This window comes from Apteryx rowi, unplaced genomic scaffold, assembly GCF_003343035.1.
Source record: "Apteryx rowi isolate R43461 unplaced genomic scaffold, aptRow1 scaffold_24, whole genome shotgun sequence".
NCBI lineage: Eukaryota > Metazoa > Chordata > Aves > Apterygiformes > Apterygidae > Apteryx > Apteryx rowi.
The window spans coordinates 2,997,242-3,016,584 of record NW_020448752.1 but is presented as its reverse complement, the minus strand read 5'-3'; the positions used below and the strand labels follow the sequence as shown (position 1 = coordinate 3,016,584).

Here is a 19,343-nt window from a genome sequence, read left to right as displayed (position 1 = left end):
GGAAGACAGACAGCACTTTTAAGATGGCATGCTAAAAACACTGAAACCTCAGCAGATCTGTCCTTTTGGCATATAAGCAAGTTTATAATTTTACCTCTACCAAATTTCAAGGAGTAAAGAGAGAAAAGCAATGTTACTTGTTTTAAGAAACACAGAACAGAAAATCACGGGCTGGGAAGAACATGGAAAGACGATGCCTGCCGAGAAGAGCAGTTGCTGGGGACAGACACACCACAAGGAGACAGGGCTCCCCAGGCAGATATTAAACCTCATGACGAGTCTGAATCTCCAAGGGCTAGAAAAATTCATAGGCAGGCAAGGAATCCTCTCTGAAATTCAGTCTTTGAACAGCTACATGCTAGATCTTAGAAACAGGATCCAATTGACTAAAGTTCTCACAAACAGTTCAGGAAACTATTAACCGAACCCAGCTAAAAGGATCGCAAGTAAGTGGTGTAGCCACRCTACTGTAGAGCAGTTCAGAGACTGGAATTTCAGGAATGCACAGGGCAATGTCTTAGGGGAATGACTCACTGTAATTAATGAAGCAAATGCAGTTCCATCTACCTTCCATCAAGAAAAATTTCCAGGAAGCTTGAGTGCTTCTAATGAGTCAACCTAAGCCAAGTTAGAAGACAGACCAGTGCTAGGATTCACAATAACGTCAACACCTTCAGATGTCTTGCACAACATTTCAGAACCAGTGGGATCAGCACAGTTTGGAAGCTATTTCAAAGCACTGGTCATTGTTTTGCTTTTATCCATTATTTGCACTATTTCCACTGCTYGAGTTCTTTTGGAAGAAGCAGCTTCCAGGCAACTTCCAACCTACTTAACCTTTATGTGAAATCAAACTAAATCAACTGGATGCTGCATCTGACTCTYTGAAGTGACCTGCCACCAAACAGTGCAAGTTTTATTTCTGAAAACAAAAACACTATATAATACTTTATAATTAGCCTGTCCTTTACAGCACTGGCAGGAAAATAATTAAAAAAACCCTGCATTAATAAAGCTTCTAAATTAATACTCTATTTAAAAGCAAACTTCCAGATGAGAGACACTGTGGCTAATAGAAGACTCTCTGCTCCAGAGAAAGTGCAGCAAACAAAAGTGGCAAGTGTATTGCTATGTAACCAAGGAATGGCAACATGACATGATTGCTTATATATGGCAGTGCTAGAATGAGAAAGGGGTAACATTAACATGACCCCCCCCTCCCCCCCCAAGGGAAGATAGATGCACCAATTTTCACTAGACAGATGCATTCATTATTTTCAAAACAACTCAATTATAAGTTTGGGAGACTATCAGTCTTCAAGTCTACTCTTGAAAATGTGATTTTCCTTCTGCGCATCTCCAACTCATCTTTTTTACCCCACCCTGATTGCAAACGGTCTCCAACAGGTTCTGAAAACTTCAATGACTGTCACTTTCTTTGTGTCATTCAACACACGCTAGTATTATCCACACTGATCTACACGAATACATAGCTATGGAGCTGGCCTCCAGTTAGACCTACTTGATCTACTTTCCTCATGTAACATGAAACACAAGCTACCGTATAACCTCACGGCTGGTCAGTGTCTAAAATTTCATGTTGCTAATGCCAGAACTAGCTTAGATGCTCTTTAGTTTTGCCTATTACCAAACACAGTCACTGTACTTGTATCTCCAAAGTTTGATGGAAAAAAAGTAGAATACACTCATTCCTCACTTTTTTTTAATTTTAAATAAAGCCTATCATTTTCACAAAGACATATACTATAATCAAAACAACACAGACCTCTTCTCTTTCCCCTACTGTAACAGTTACGAAGGAAAGGAAATATCTTTTAAAACTTTCCCACATTTATGGTTTACCAGACCTTCAACAACTCAGGATTATTTTGTGGTACCCTGTTTGTCCATTGTACGTTCAAGTATGCCAAGGTCTTCACTGTTATCCTTTACAATTATTCCACATGACAGTTCTTATGTTCTGGAAACTTTTATGTAACTTTCCCTTTCAGATTAACCCATTAACTCTTAATGAAATTATTGTCAAATACTTACTTTCTTAAAGTCATATCCTCATCAGATTAAAGCAATAGGCAGTTTTATTACTTGCTTCAACAAAATGATTATTTAAACCTGGGCACATAAAGCCTTCAAATTCACATTTTCTTTGTTATTCCTGCCAACAATAGCTATTTCGGTCTTTTAAAAAGAAACTTTTCTTTCCCACCTGACCAGTAACGTTTGCAACAGTTGGGGCAGGGGGAAGATGCTTCTTAATTAAGATTCAATGTTAAAATATCAGGAAGTATGTAATATTTCTGAATGCACATTAGAAGTCTATCTCCCAGCTATGTGAAGATACCTCAGCATTTGCAGTACAAGGCAGTCATCTTTTCCTGMCAAACAGTAAATTTACTTCTAGTTTACTGACACCTGTGTACTATCTTCTACTTCACTCCAAATGCTTTACCTTCACTTTTGCTTGCATTTCTAATCATAGGAGGCACTTTTGAATGGTTGTGTCCAATAAAATTCTAAAGTGTCAACTGAATATACTCAAGTTTCATCAGTGCGTTGTAATTATTAATGAAGATATCTAATATCAGGAAGCCAGAAGTCTTTCCTGTCTTCTGCATCTCCCTCCTATATGCTTCTCAGTTCAGAGTACTGCAGCCACTTTCTAGACTTTGCTGATTATTTTATATGAGCTTTAAACAGAGACTTCAAATCTTAGTGCTTTATTACATATTAAATCCATATCTTACATTTCTTCTTTTATTCTTGAATTTTGTAGTTTAATTTTGAAGCACTTAAATGTGTACTGCAAACCTTCCTTTCAATTTGCATTTATCTTTTAACATTTCCACTACATTAATGTTTAATGATTTTCTTCCTCTTAACATTGAGACTGCTATTTTACTGACAATATTAGCGCTGAGAATGCTCTTCCAGCTTCTAAATCAGTACCACAGTTGCTTTCTTTCAAACCTCCTCCTCTTTCAAATATCAGAAAAGTTGTAAGGCAGTTTTTCTATCGTACACTTGAACATTGATCTCCCTACTACCACCGCAGCCGTGGAAAGACACGGCTTGTATGAAAGTTGAACAGATTTACTTGCCTGTTGTATGCTGTCCCCATTGACCATATGAGGTAGAAGTGGCACTTCGTTCAATAGAGGCGTAGCTTCTAATGGAGGCGGCTGGTCGGCCATCATGTCTGGAAATCATTCATTGACAACTGCTCGCGTTAACTGACTGCTAAAACAAAAAGAGAGGGCCAGTATTAGACTGAAGTCTCCCCCTAAAAATAATTCTCTGTTGTTGTTTTTTTGCCAAAGTCGGTACTGATATTTCAGAAGATAAATACACCACTTCCTTCAGGACACTGTTTTTTTTCTTCCCCATAAAAGAAAGACAAACACGTTCACTGTGACATCAGTGGAATCATTTAATGACAACAATTCAGGAATATTTGAAAACTCTAATCGCAAAGTATTATCAGATTTCAACACTTCACAACTCTCCCCCAAAATTTTCAAATAAAATGACTTCAACTGGAGACAAAAGTTACTGCAAAACATCCACTTATAGCTTCATTGCACATTTTAAAACACATGCAAACTGAGTTTTAAAAGCACAGGGGGAATCACTGATCCTATATCCAAGTTCTATACAATGGAATATACCCACAAAATCTAAGATATTCTCCTACTTCTCATTTTAAGTACCACATTTAAGCAATACACATTCTTCTTCCAAAAATATGTTCTTGAAACACATATTGTGCACGTTCAGCTCAGCACTCCATGAGTGATATACTGATAAAAATCAAAAATTCGCCTTACAGGCAATGCAATTACATAGTAGCATAATTTACACTTACACAGCACCTCATTTTTAAATTTAGAGTTACAATTTCTAAAATGCTTATACTCCAGAACCTAAGTTTTAGGACAAATAATTCACATGTACATTTCAGTCYGTGAGGTGATTAAAAAAAAAAAATACTGCAATTTCTCCAGTGCTGTAACATGTTATTAATACAAAAGTCTGACACACTGAAAACAAAGCTTAGGGCAAAACAAAAGAAAGAGTAGAGAACTTTGAAAAACATGTTTAACTGAGTATCACGGAGACTGGTAAATGGAAAAGCACTGTATAGTTCCCAGGCTTTTACTGTACAATCTATAATTACAGTAAGTCAAAATACAACCCAACTGTTAAAGAATTTCCAGTGTATCATTAATTCAGCGTCCATAAAAAGCACAAGATAACAGGATGCAGGAAATGCTGACATTTCCTTCTCCCTTCCCGTTACCTCCTATAACCCAGATGGAAGACCAAACTGCATTTAGGACATTCCAATTCATTACATTTATAAAAAACAACAAAAACAAAACCCTAAACTGTGCATAAACTGAGTTAGTCTATACACAACTGCTAAGATCTCATTCAGCTCCATATAACCAATATGGAAACAACAGTGGTGGGGTGGAGGGGAGGAGAAGGAAAATTCCTGACTACTTCTGCACTTGTAGCACTGCAAATTCACCAGATTAGCAACAGTGGGAGAAATATCATAGCCTGACTGTCACCGTTTTTTCCGGTGATAACTCATTCCATTCAGAAAGGGTCTCTACTAAACTTTAGAAGGATTTCTTCTGGTATTAACAAGGTAAAGAGACTCGTAGTATCTGTCCTTAAAAACATATTCTCTCTCGTTTGCAGAAGCATCTCAAAATAACTGATACAGTCACAAAGCCACAAAGCTCAAGATTATGAAACACCCAACACTGCCGAAGAAACAAGCTCCTTCCGCACACCAGCTGTTTTCCAGGTCTGCTCCAGTAACAGTATTTTAAGAGACTAAATACCACTGCACAGGTGCAAGGGCTAGATATGATCTCTAAAGTTTAAATTTGAATCAGGTTTGCCTTAAATATACCCAACTATCTTAGCATGTTATTTGTTTCTTGAATAAAATGATCTTCCATCCATTTGCCAGATTTTGAACAACTGCTACCAAGAAAACGTACTCATCACATCGTATGCACCTACCCCACTTAAAAATACCTGTATTGCAACATCACCAGTCACTATGCTAAAATTAAGACAGTAGTTTCTTCCACTACAACTCTCCTTATTTTAGAGGTTTCTAGCTAAATCTTAAGAGAAATTGTTTCTCTAATAGGAAATTGGCATACACAAGCAGACTGAGGATACTTAACTTTTATACATATGTGCGTGTGCGTGCATGCATGCACACACACGCAGGTTTTTTTTTTTTCTTTCAGTCTAAGAACTTCAAAGAAGACAGAAATTAGCACCTAGCATAAAGGGGAAAACCCTTCACCGAGAGCTACTAAACACGAATTCAACTGTTCAACTAAAACAACCAGCTGTGGAAAAACATGTTCTGAAACAAGTCCCAATACCACCTGCAACTTTAAATAAACGTTTAAAGTTTCTATCCTGGTCTCCTACACCACCACAGCACAGTCCTCTGCGGCTTTGCCTACACGAGCAAGCGGCCCAGGGCAGCAAGCGCAGACCTGCAGAGCGGAGCAGAGCAGCTGGTGCTGACACCCGCRTCCGCGCTGCCCTGCCGCTCCGGTCCCGCGGACGGCGGTCCCAAGCGGGAACGCGGTGGGGACTGCGCTACATGTCCTCCTGCAACGCTTCCTCCAGTTCAGCGTCACCTGAAAGGGAGCCGGTTCGGAGGCACCGAGAGCTCTCTGTGAGGCAAAGGTGTGTTAGGTGGAAACAACTGGAAGACTTGTTTAGGATCCTGAATCCATTTCCTAATTATACAGATAATATTTATAGTCATACCTATATATACATACATGGCTGTATTTTACTTAGTGCTGCAACTTTGATTTTTCAGATTAAGAACTTACACTCTGAATATTATTAAATAAATGTTTTTATATGGTTAATGATAATTTCAGTAAATATAAATATAAAAACAGTAAATATAATTTCATGTTTTTGTAGGAACCTCCATATGGTCAGAGAAAATGGAAGTACTAGCATAAATGAGACCATTTTAATAAATATTGGGCAGTTTCATCTGACTCCAAAAACATAACATTTTGCTGTAAAGCTGAGTTCAGATGGCTGAAAGTGAACAAAATACTAATGACAAAGAGGAAGATCCCACTGTACACTAAYAGATTTTGCTAAAAAATTGATTGTTACAGAGCACAGCTTCACTTGTTGAAAATACGGATACRGGGCAGCAAAACACATTGCTGCACTCAAAGGTACCATCTCTGCTGGAAAGCAAACATGGGACTCAACCCCTCACCAGGTTAATAGGTAAAACTTTTCCAGGGAAATAAAGCACACCAGAACATGATATCCACAGGTCCCCACTCCCAAGCCTCCATTTCATTCAAAGTAGGTGGTATTTGGATAAACACAAGTGAATCCTTGAAGAGTTGTTGCATACTCAGCAAAGCTTCCTGAAAAGAAACAAAAATTATAAATCTTTCTTGAAAAGCCAYTTCTACCCTGATAGTTTATTTGGAGGTCATTTCACATTTAGGCGTAAGATGTTGCTGGGGATAGRATTTTATTTCAATAGAGATTTTTTTGCTTGGAAACATTTTCAAGCTTCTTAGCCAGAAGAGAAGATTTAAAACCCAACAGAAGCAATGGCTTAACATTCTCTTGAAAGAGTGAAGACTTCTTAGAAGAGCAAGAGCAGATGTCAGAGTGGCCAGTTTCATTCTCGAAACGCTCAGATTTACTTCGAAGTATTTATTGTGTCATTTTCATTAGGAGGAGTTTTGAGGGAAGGCAGGAAATCTGCTCAAACGCCTGTCTTCTCCCCCAGAAATTAAAAGGTGCTSTTTAGCTTCCTTCATTAACTTTCTCATTCTTGTACCCACTGCTATTGTTCTGCATAAGCTGTGCTGCTGCTCTGTAGTGCCAGCATATGTTCTTCAAAATTACTAGGAAATAATCAATGATGAAATGTTATTGAAAAAATTTTGTCTGGCAGTTACACCAATTAAACATAACATGAAATCACAAGGAATGAATCAGAACCACAAACCATTAAAAACATTTTTTTCTTTAACTGGGTCTTGATTTGAACCRTTGCTCAAGCTCAAGTTTGAACTTGGAGTCTATGTCAAAGATTTCTGAAGCTGAGCTGAAACAGGAGAAAAAAAATTCTGAATATTGGTTCATAATAACAAATCCTACTGAAAACTCACATGGTGCATCAAATCACTTCATTTTCGCTACCCACACCCTCTTCTGCTGCCAGTCCAGGTGCAGCAAGGAACCCAGCCCTGCTGTCCTCCAACTCAGCCCCCAACTCTTACCACTTAAAGCAGCTGCAGGGTCAGCAATGCCGCTTCGCTGCTGCGGAGGGAGGAGGGCAGCTGCAACTGAAGAGAGCGAAGCTGCCACTGTGCAGGAGGAAAGGCAGAAGCGAGGATCCTGGACAAATCTCCATCCACAGCTCCCACAGGCAAAGTCCTACCAAGTCTCGCAGCTTCCCCAGGGCACTCTCTGAACCCTCAGTTTTACCCAAAACCCAACACAAGTCAGCAGGGATGGGCAAATCCAGCTGGCAAGTTGTTTGTGGCCCAAGAAGAACAACCCCACTTTTAGCCAGAATTGAATCAAAAAGCTTCTGATTCAACCCCCTGAAGGTTAGTTAATTCTATTACATGCTCGGTAGTAGATGGTCAGATTGCTTTTTTCCAGGCTCTGTTCTTGGTAGCTAGCAGTTTAAAGTTTATCATCACTATCTACTATCCAGATTGGGCATGGGAAAAAGAAAAGCATTTGCACTGAAAACTCACAGGCTATGCCTGACATTAAAAATGACCTAATACACAAACTCTGAAATTCCAGACTAAGTAAATCTGAAACAAGAAATAAATTCCATCTGCAAGCCTCAGGGACAAAAGCAAGCTCCATAGTTTTCAAAGTTGCAAAAGAATATATTGAGAATTAGTGAATCATTACGTATGATCAATAACAATCTGCAGATGCATTTTGTGGGGCTTTGTCACCATGCATTAGAGGTTTTTGAGTTAATATGGAATTAAAGAGATTAATTTTTAGAAAGGTTAGATTTTGCAAGGGTACTTCTTGCCTGATTCATTTCTTTACACTGGTTTCTAGCACACATCAGCTAAAGGTCATTCCCAACCTCTGGCTGAACAGGAGGATGAATTAAAGCCTATATAGCATAATAGCCATTAACAAAAAACAGTGATTTGACCATCTCAGAAACAAACCTTCAGAAGTACTGCTTTATCAAAGCTAAAAACAAGTAACAGCGGATATCACGCTTGGAAGTTAACAGAAATGTACACTGGAAATAGCTTGAGCTACTGCTTTTAAAGATTGTTTTTTCAAGACAAATGCACCTAAAATCCTGAAATGTTTTGTCATATTCCACAAAACAAACCATTTTAATTGAAGTCTAACACATAGCAGAGTATATATTCCTTTAGTATATCTGAAAAAAATTCATTCTAATGTCTCAATATGGAACACAAATAAGTGGAAATGATTATATATGCCTTAACAATTGGATTTGCTTCAGTACTCTGCAGTGCACTTTGAAATTCAGTCAAATAAATGTAATGCATACTGTTCATTACACTGAGCACTCGCAACTGTTTCTGCATTATTCTACTTTGTTCTAATACAATAACTGAGTAAATTTTTTTAGACTTCCAGGAAGATTAGTCTTTATAAAAGTTTATCAATAGTTTTGAAAGCTGAATTCCAGATTACTTGATCAACATTAAGAGAGTTTAAAACTTATGTTTTGCTATTTATAGTTATGACAAAATAAAATATTAAGGATTTTAAACCAAATAAAACCAGTTCACATTTAAAAAATGTACCCTGAGAAGTACTCTTGAGTAATTCAACGTTGTGCTAATGTAATATGTTTAATCATGTTAACCATATTAAAAAAGGCAATATTTTCCACTGGCAGTCTCATACTACAAAAGCTTCTAAGAAAAACAGAAAATCTTAATGACTAGCCTTCCAGAAACAATTGCAGTATACAGTGGTTGTGACTGACCTCACTTCCTGACATAGTAAAAACGCAGAGCCTCTAGAAGACTGAAACATTGGCCTTCCCTTTTCTCCAACCCAAATTCTTCTAAACCAGTGCTGCAGTCATCCTGGATCCCATCCAGCTCCCAAGGATTCTTATTGAACTCAGTGTTCATTGATTCACGCCTACTCCCATCTGAAGTCAGTGTCTCAACTGATAAAGCAGAGTTCTTATTAACATACAAAATAGCTATTATACTCGCTATACAGAAGTACCAAAACAAAGGTGGGTAATTGAAGTCTATATGATACCAGATGTTCATACTTTAGGTTTGGAAAACGTCATGTTTTTTCATGAGATGCTTCAAAATTAAAATCTAAAATAGTCTTTATTTCAATCAAAAAGTCAAATATATATGCAATTCTAGTATACAGGAGGTAGTCATTAACGAATTTTTTACTTAAACTAATAGAAACAATGCTTATTACATATTAGATTCACAAAACATCACTTAACTTCTTACTAGAGATATTATTGTTTAAAACTTTGTAGTTGTTTCTATTGTGTCAATTCAAGTAGATATGATTATGAATTGAATGTGACACCTTATTCCAAGCTGGAAATTGGCAAATGGTTATGTCAGGAATTATTCATTTTTCTTTATAAATGCACTGCTTCCTTTTTTCCAAGAACCTTGGAATAGTTACTAGTAAACACCAACAGCAGATCTACAATTTTACAGATATGATTTCCTAGTGAAATGTATCATATATTTACAAGTTTTTAGAGATCCTGTCATTTCATATCAAAATATTTTTCCCAGTATTTTAAGTATCTCTCCAGAAAGGCACTACCTGTAAACTAATGGAGTAAAATTGTAGGCAGAAAAGGAGTCTTCTCAGAGGTCACAACAAAAGGACAGAAGGTAAATCCTAACAAGATACAGCAGGAGGGATTCCAACGGGGTATATATATAATATTCTAACTGGATATAAACATTTACAGTGAGAGTGGTCAAGCACCGGAACAGGTTGCACAGAGATAGTGAATCACTAACCTTGGAGACTTTCAAAACTTCACTGAATAAGGATCTGATTGATCTGATCCAGCTTTGAAGTTAGCCTGCTTTAAGCCTGAGGCTGGACTAGATGACCTCCAGAGATCACTTTCAGTCTAAATTATTCCATGACTCTATAGCTGTTTGTGAATAACATCTGAATGGGATGCAGAGGAACCGCTGCAGACTTAAAAACGTTGACAGGAAGTAACGACCATTAGTATACCATGCAAGTAGCATACGTACTGTATGTTTCATCGAGAATTTTCGGGAAAGAAGGTTGAAATATTGGATTGCTGCACTGAGACCTCATAAGAAAAAAAACCATTTCACCACAAGTCTTCCATATTACCTTGACCTCCATATTTTTTTCAAATCCTACTTATTAGTCAACACTGATAAAAATAGATTTTTGAAACAGCAAAGACTTCCTTGCAAAGCACAAGTCTCAGAAAAGCAAACATGATTAACTCAATCAGCTTGATTTCACTATCCAGATTTCATAAAAAATAAAAAAAAAAGTTATAAACCTACACAGAAGCTATCACAAAGACTGTATTTCCAGAATAAGGGCTGAAATTAATATGAGAAAGTTCCTATTCCAGGGAGCTTATTACTTAAATGGATCAAGACTTTTTTTTCTTTCTTTTTTTTTTTTTTAATGCAGTGTGCTTAAGTTAGGAAGAACAATGTGTCCAGGACCAAAGAGGAAGTCTAATGGAGAGCTAGAAGTTTAAGTCAGACTTCCTGATTTCTAGGTTCAGCGCCTTACCCAACTTTCCAGCCTGATAATAAATTTATATTTATCACAGGAAGTAAACCATTACAATGTTGTTATTTATTAAGAACAGTATTGTATTAAAAACTAAAGCTTTAATTAGACTTTTACCTTGTAAATCAAATTAGGAAAGGGGTTTCTGCAACTTTAAATTATTTTAAATTTGAACTGCAGCATTAAGATTCTGGTTAAAAAAACAAAAGCAATTATAGGCAAAGCTGTTTTCCCCTAAGCTTTTACAAACTCAATCCTTAAATCAAGACTGGATGTTATTACTATAGTATTTAGCTGTTCCAAGTAGTCTATAGGGAGAGAAGAGGAGAAAGCACCTGTGTCACCTGTTTCAGTCACAAGAGAGTTTCTCCCTAGTCTGTATTTTTAATGCACCATCTCACCAACACTGGAAAGCTAAGTGTTCTCTCCATGACCACATACAGATAGGAACTAGCATGACATTGCACCTGGGCAGCAAAAAGTGAGTAAAATAGAGTAAAATAACTGGTAAAATAGAGTAAAATAACTGGTAATCATAAAAACACAGAGTTACAGGTGGTGTCAATACCTTAAATGAGTATTTCACAACTTTTATCAATCTCTCAGTTTTTGGAGTAAAGTTAATGTCTCTTACTGAGGAGAAAAGAATCTTCTTGTTTAAGAAGGGAGATTTTGTTTGTTCAGGATAAGGTCAGTGTATTTTCTTTTTTCTCTAAACGGGAAAAAAATCCAGTCTCATTGCAAGTAACATACTTTGTTAGTGACTTTTACCTTTGTAAAAAAGGCATGTACAGAACCGGATCTGTGCCGATGTACATACATGAACCTCACGTACTTTGCTTCAAAGAAAACACTGAGATACTTCATGCCTTAAACTCCAGAAGATCTCTTGCAAATTGGGACTTCCGAATATTTTAAACACCCTATAATCTGTCAGTTAAGTTTTGAACCAGTAATCTCCAAAGGTTGCTAAAAAGAACAACAACAGACCCAAACAAAAAAGTACCCAACCCCAGGATAAGGAATAACCTAGTCAAAAACATCAATCCTTATTTATGAATACTAAAAAAAGTCTCATCCCTCTGGACTTGAAATTTATGCTGTATCCAACTTTGAGGTAGGAAACATTTAGGAAAAAAGATACAAGATACCCTCTCCCACCCTAGTTTTTCAAATAAACAGTATTAACAAGGTGTTTAAGATATCATCCCAATCCTAAAATAGTTCTCCTCTGCCACAGGACCACACATGAGACGTTCTAGGTGGATTGGTTTACTTTCTGCAGGATTAAGGGAGTGAGAGACTTAACAGAATCAGACTTAACAGAAGCTCAGTTACAATTTTAGCTCTGAAGAGACCACCATCACTCCATAACAGTCATCTGTTCAAAACTAAATGTATGTTTTGATTAAAATGTTGCAAATAATTTATAATGATACCCAAGTGAATTTGTCTACACCATCTTATATGAAGTTTGGCTTCTAGCCAAAAAGGCACCACCACTTTGATACTGAAAATGTTCTTCGCGACTTACCCAACAATTATGCACAGTTCAAAATTTATAATACTTACAGCTGTGAAAAACTCAATGTAGTTTTGACCTAGGTAAAGTCTGGGGCCTAAGTAAAACATAAAAAAAAAAAAAAAACTATCCCAACTGTCATAAAATTCCAGTGCTCTGCATTAAATGTTTTCTTCCAGAAATTCTTCTTTTAAAATATTTTTCTTCTTTAACATCTAAAAAAGTGAGAATTCTCCAAAACATCTAAATTACTGCTATATGGCAGATGCTATGGTGTAGAATTCCATGCTTTACACATTAAATATCAGAAGCTGTAGCAATCAGATTCACATCATCTTAGCATTTCACTACTGCTGCCATCACACAAGAGATGCTTCTTCTTAGGACCATGTCCCAAATATTGCCTGTAACAATTACTTTGCTGGAAGCTTACAAAGGTACAGCAGGGAGTATCTTAAGAGGCCAAAGAGATGTTAACTCTGAAGAGGCCCATACAAATATTTCCCTGTATTTTCCAGAGAGTTTAACTGTTACTTAAATGCTTATTCCAAAGTAGTGCTAATAGTTTCCATGGTAAAATACAGAAGATAACTACAAACCTTTTATCACAGTCTGGCTAGTCCTTCTACCCTCACAAAGACCATCTGGGAGTCAAATACATTAGGTCAATCACCAGAAGAACCTCAAGTAGCTTCTTAAAAACTGCAGAAACCTGCTTGGCTCTTGTGGCCAGTGATGAGAATGATCCAAAGCAGGAAAATCCCAAAGTGTAAGTGTTCTGTAGGAGGGAGACTGAGGAAAAAATACCCAATTGGCAAATTGGGAGAGGGAAAGGCACTTTTCTTCTACAGAGTATTAATGTCTGTCTCTCAGGGTACTGTGAGACCTAATTGCCTGTAAGATGCTCCCTGAAGGAGATGTAAGCTGGAGATGCAAAGCCCTGATATGGCAGTGAAAAAAATCCTAAAAAACACAGAGTAACAGCAAATACAACATACTAAGGCACATGGGAACTCTGTGATAGCATCAACTCTCACTCTCCCTTGCCAGCCTGGATCAGGTTTCTGATGCAACCATGTCAGGAAAGTAATAAAAAACCCTCCCCCTTTCCCCCATAAAAACTATCCAAGCAATTGGCCATAGTTTTTCAGACAATTATTTTGTAAACTGATATTACATCCCTTAGATTTTTGGAGAGATCTAAACCATGGGGGCAAGGAGGAGGAGGCAAATGCACAATTCAAAGGATAACGTTCATCCTATAGGAGAATACCTGTTGGCCTAGTGAAAGCAGGACTTCTTACTRTTCTTCACTAGAGAAGCTTCACTATTAAGAACTGCAAGCTGAGGACAGACTACCTGTCAATGCRGCAAGTATATTAGATCTGGCTTGTTCTGAGCTGTTACTTGACAATACGCTCATTAGTCATGTTAGGGCCATGCCTATACCTCTGCTTTGTAATTATTCACTTACAAGGCCTGTAAAGTTTGTATTTACAGTTCTATAATGCAAACATTACATTACTTTTAGATAAATATTTTTCTTTTATTGTTTTAGGTATTTTATATTTTTAMTCTTATCACCAGCAAAGTAGACGATATCCTTCTGTAGAAAGCATTTGCTTTCTAAGTGCACAGGCCCATAACAAAACCAAGTAGCTCCTGAAAGGTGCTATTCCCTTTTCTAAAAGAACTTAAGAGAATTGAACACCTCAAAGGACTGGGACCTTGAAGTGTTTCATTCTTTCAAATAACAGGATTAAGATATTTTCCAGCTGTATGGGTGTTGTTAAAAAAGAATTAATGCAAAACTGACTACTTCTTTCCACTGGCTAGAAAGATGAGATGTTCTGGCATAAGTTAACTTGTTCAGTTTAATGTCCTAAAGCTACACAAAGCACAAAATTTTCAAACTTTGATGAAAAAGCCTTCAATGTAACAACATACTAATTTCTAGTATGATTTTGTTAAATGTGAGGCTGTGCTCCCTGAATTTCAAAGCAGTGTTCTAGTTGTTCAGGCCTTGAGGGAAACCGGTTTATTTACACATTAGCAACATACTACTGAAATGCTTTATCAAATGTCTATCTAAATGACTTAGAAGTTATGGAAGTAACATACAACATGTTCCATTAAAAAGTGCATGATCTAAGAAAACTCCAGACCTGTGTCACAAGAAGTAGAGTACACTGTTCTCTTTGTAGGATCTTCCTTTCTTACTTTTACCAAATTTTCATTTCAACAAGAACAGTGACAGCATCCTCACAGGACTCTCACAGTGCAGTGAAAGTCCTTACGTTAACAGTGGTTAAGAACAGCTGGAAAGCTAATAGGATATTTCTTTGCAAATAAAATGTACGCAACTCTAGAAAGACAACACTGCTCTTAAGAGCACAGGCCCTATTATTATCCTTTAGTACCTAAAAATAGGACAATCTGTTCCACATCTTGCTGATAATGCATTAATGACCCACTGAGAAACCTTAATCAGTCACCAAAACGGTAGCTTTTTTACACCTTTAAGTAACTACAGAACTGAACAGATGAAGCGAAGTGTTTAAATCGGTGCCAAGATTTACAAGATGGGAACTGCAAGTTTCCAGAGAGCTGCATGTGCTCCAAACTTCTGAAATTCAGGTTACATATTTTGATAACTAAATAGAATTCTTCCCTATGGGACAAATTTGGTCTTAAGGTGGAATGTAAGCTGAATCCCTTTTACAGGATTTTTTCCCCCCCAAAAGAATCAAGTTCTGCCCATTTATTTACAAACCTTCTTTAATACCAGGCGAAAAAGCTCTTTGCTTCAGAGATCCAAATGTTGTTTTCTAAATGTTTGAATTTCAAATTTTTAAGCAAGAAAAGTCTTTAAAAAGCCTGGTTCTAAGAGAAAGCAATCATTCAGATTATCAAAAACAACACCAACAACACTATTTCCAGGAAAGGCTCTCTACTAAGAGCTCACTCAAAGCGGTCAGTTGTAGTCTAATTCAACAAAACAAGGTAAAAACAGGACTTCACAACATTAACACAATCAAGAGTTTGTTTTCAGGTTTTTATAGGCACTAAAGAAAGCAAAGGTTGGTTTTCCACTAATTCTGATTCAATCTGTTTCTGGGAATTAGAAATGTGTGATGTATACTGTGAATTCACTGATACAAACAAGCTTTTTAAATGTAAGAACTGCCTTACAAAATATGACTTAAAAACAAGCACAAAAATACCGCAAAAAACAAAGCATTTTAAAAAATTCAAGAAATTATACAAACTTTAAACATGGAAAAAAATATGTTGATACACAAACTGAAGACTTTTTCTTGCTCAACATGGAAAGAGATGCAAGCTTAATGCTTTAGCTGCATAGCAGATCAAATTAKTCTAGTTAAAACAGGTTACACTTAGACCAAGGGCTAAAACACACCAATAAATTACCACATCCGAGCAGTCTCATGGTAACGGACCATGTGCATGTTTTAGTTCATGGAAAATGCAAGGTAAAATGCAAGTATGAGATCATGCACATGAGGTTTAAGCAAACACACTTCACCCAGCATTTGTGACAGCCCATGAACACACATATAACGATTTATCGTAGTTCAGCTGATGCATGGTAACACACTAAAGTAATTTGCTTCTGTATCTGAGCTTTAAATATTTATTGGTAAATGAGCTTGAATTGCTACAAGTTTGGGTATGTAATCACACCTTCTTAAGAGCATCAGTAGAAACTAACAGTTTTGAAGAATCTAAGAATGACAATTTATGTATTTTTTCTTATTTTTTATGAAGTTTATATTTTAAGAAAGTTAGGCACTATGTAGCAAAATTGCAGTTAAAAATATATCAAAATTTTTTTTATATAACACCTTCCAAAGCTGAAGAATACACACATAATATTAACATTCACTGTTTTGCAGGTACTTAAGAGTATTAAAGTTATTTACATCCATGCAAGTATTAAAGGTGGTCTTTATTCCTTCAAGTAACTGTATTGTGACGAGCTAATTAAAGTTATGTATTAATGGTACAGATCAATCAACTAGACTGGAATATTTTAATACTCCACATAACACAACCAAAAGCAGTAGATCCCCATTAAAAAGATATCAATGTTGAAGCTATTTACTAAAGGGCATTAAACAGCAGATAAAAATACTTCATTTATAGCCATGATTTTAATATCCAGGAAACATTTTTCTTGTTAAATACCTACCCAGCTCCAGGAGACTATCAAGCGGTTGGCACAATTTTTCCATGTTTTGTAAGAAATCCATCTGCTGATTATCTATTGCTCGCTATCTTTTCTCCCAAAAGACTTGTTTTGCATTTAATCACCTACTTTCCTATCTCATTCCATTCTACACTGACGAACTACCCTTTAAGTCTTTCCCTGATTACTTTAGACAACTTTGAACCAAACAAGAAAGAATTTGGGAAAACTCRAGTAGGTCAACTGCCCTTTACAAAGTTCAGAATAAGCGTACCGTAAGTATTACATTTGAATTCTGGCACACAGTCATACTGCGAAAACTAATTCTTCATTAGAGGGGACCTAACCTCAGCAAAAAGATACCCCCTTCGCAGAAGATCTAAAATCTGCTTGGCTGCCTTTCAACTCACTAGACAGCACACTGAGATATTAACAGAAAAATGCAATTTCATCCTCTGCAACACAGGAGATGTGCAATTTCTTTCCTCAATGCAGCAGTCATATTAATCCAAAGGACACAGTTTTGCAAACTGTACACAGCCAGCATTCTAAACACACAGAATGATCAAAAACTTGTCACATGACAGGTTTAATTAACTACAGTGTTTTGGTTATGTAGCATAGGTGGATATTCTTTCTGAGCAGTATTAACAAACGTTCTCTCCTAATAGAGAGATAGAGATCCTAATAGTGATACATGAATTCAAATATATGAATTTGAATATTTAAGCCTCCACCAAAGCAACAGGTAGTTTTATATATTTCAAGAAAAAGTTCTTTTTAGAAAAAGCTAAACAATGGTCTCCAGGACATACTCACTTTGTGCCTTTACATTAAAAAGGTTCTTTTTGATTCACAAACACTTCATACTACATCTGCTTATTCTCCTTCCATTTAAAACACACTATTCTAGCCAATAGCTTCTAAAACTCATCTTTTTTTTCCATGAAAGCAATCACTGTGGTTTCATAAAGGTCTTACAGTATTATATGTCACAAGACAATTCACAGAAATCTTCATTAAAAAAACAGAGTCAGTCAGAGTATTCTTCCTCTCACTAGAAAAAAATGGACATCATACTGATGACAAAATTCTTCCAGGAATCTTTTTTTTTTTTTTTTTTTAACAGATAAACACTTTCAATTCTACAAGCTCCAATTAAAAACAACGTATCTAAGTAACATCATATAATGGGTCACTTACCTGCATGTTACCGCTAATTTGAACTGTTTTCTGCATAAGAAATGTATTTTACTAAAACCAGGATTTACTTTCCCTATCCAAAGGCCAGTTATGTAAGTCTCACTAAGACAAGACTTCCAGCTAAGAAAGAAAAGTGTGAGATTAATGTCAAAATAAAGATAAGGCTGCTACTAGCGAAGCCTTTGATAAGAATTTTGTTTAAATGAGAATGCTGAGTGAAAGTCCAATCAACACATTCTCTACACTCATTAATTATAAAATCAGTGATGTTTATGTGGAAATATTGAATGCCCTCTTAGCTCAAGAACGCCTGTCTATCAGTTCTTTCTCCYCTCACCCATTTTTCCATCTGATAATAAGTCATTCAAAATTTTCTTCCAAAAAAAGGAGTCCTAAGCTTAAAAGGCTGTCAAATATTTCTATATTCTTTCACCTTAAAACATTACTTGGAAACTTTAGGAAAAATAAAGCTTTGTAAAATCTGTGAGAATAGTAGATTACATCTAATTACCGTTGACACTCTCCTGATGTGAATTTGCTCCTGTTGATTAATGGTATACAGTCAGTGCCTGTGGTAGTGTGGGCAATGTGTTGTACTGTGTCCCTCAGTCTTCCTTCTGGGAGAAAAAAAAAAAAAAACATTTTAGTGACTGGCAGGCAGAAAGTCTTACAAAAAAAACGTGCAGAAACAACTTATATTCAATAAAACAGCAAAAGCCATTAGCAAACAGCCAGTGACTAACTCCACTAGAATCAGCAAATAAAACTCAAGATTCCACTACAAAAAAAATCAGAAGACCTTACACAGCCTTCTATACATTCAGTATGTACAGAATGCAGAACTGGACAACTGTGTAAACATATCATATATACATTTAATGTCATATTAGCTAAAAACACTTCATTGCTTAACCTATGATCTAATTACTGAAAAGTAACATAATAATAACACAATAAAGAAGGTTCCAGTAAAAACAAAACAAAAACAACATTGTGACAATTAAGTACATTTGCTTATCCCAAAGTTTTATTCCTTTATATGACAGTAGTAATGAAAAAATGCATTTCCAAAAAGTATGTAAATGTATCTCAAGCTTTTGGATCCAGTACCAAACTCCAGTTGCTAAACTGTCTGCACATTAAGGATCATGAACTGCCAGCCATATAGTTTGGAGAGCCAAAACACTGAAGGCTTTGCAAATACTAGTCAATTCATAATTGATCTTCTAAAGGTGAGGCACCGACACATATGTTTTGCAGCTTTACTGGAACATTATCAGAAATCACTGTCCCCATAGTTCACTGCGGTAGCTTAGACTGAGCTGACTGACTTTGCACTAAGCCAGACAGAAGAAGCTCTCACACTGTCCTGCAAATACAGCAGATCCATTGTTATTTTCACCAGAAAGGTGATACTGTCTTGAAGTCACAGATGTTTCCAAAGTCACAGCCTAATCACGTCCTCCCAAACTACTTTTAGGGAGACATGGGCAAAAAAAAAAAAAAAAAAAAAAAAAAAGTCCCAAGTACCTGAGT

The 19,343-nt window shown here is 36.4% G+C and overlaps 1 protein-coding gene across 3 annotated transcripts in view; it reads right to left on the bottom strand.

Moving 5' to 3' along the window:
- LOC112966316 (fibronectin type-III domain-containing protein 3a-like) overlaps window positions 1-18,425 on the bottom strand; it is a 49,500-nt gene extending 31,075 nt beyond the window's left edge. The window contains exons 1-2 of one of the 3 annotated variants that reach the window (XM_026066299.1): window positions 18,309-18,425; window positions 3,120-3,255 (exon numbers count right to left, since the gene is read on the bottom strand). In XM_026066299.1, the coding sequence (XP_025922084.1) occupies window positions 3,120-3,215 (96 nt within the window). In that variant the 5' untranslated portion in view covers window positions 3,216-3,255; window positions 18,309-18,425. Of the gene's footprint in view, window positions 1-3,119; window positions 3,259-18,308 lie in introns of all 3 variants that reach the window. The other 2 variants (XM_026066297.1, XM_026066298.1) reach the window with 2 other exon arrangements.
- Between the last annotated feature and the right edge of the window lie 918 nt (window positions 18,426-19,343).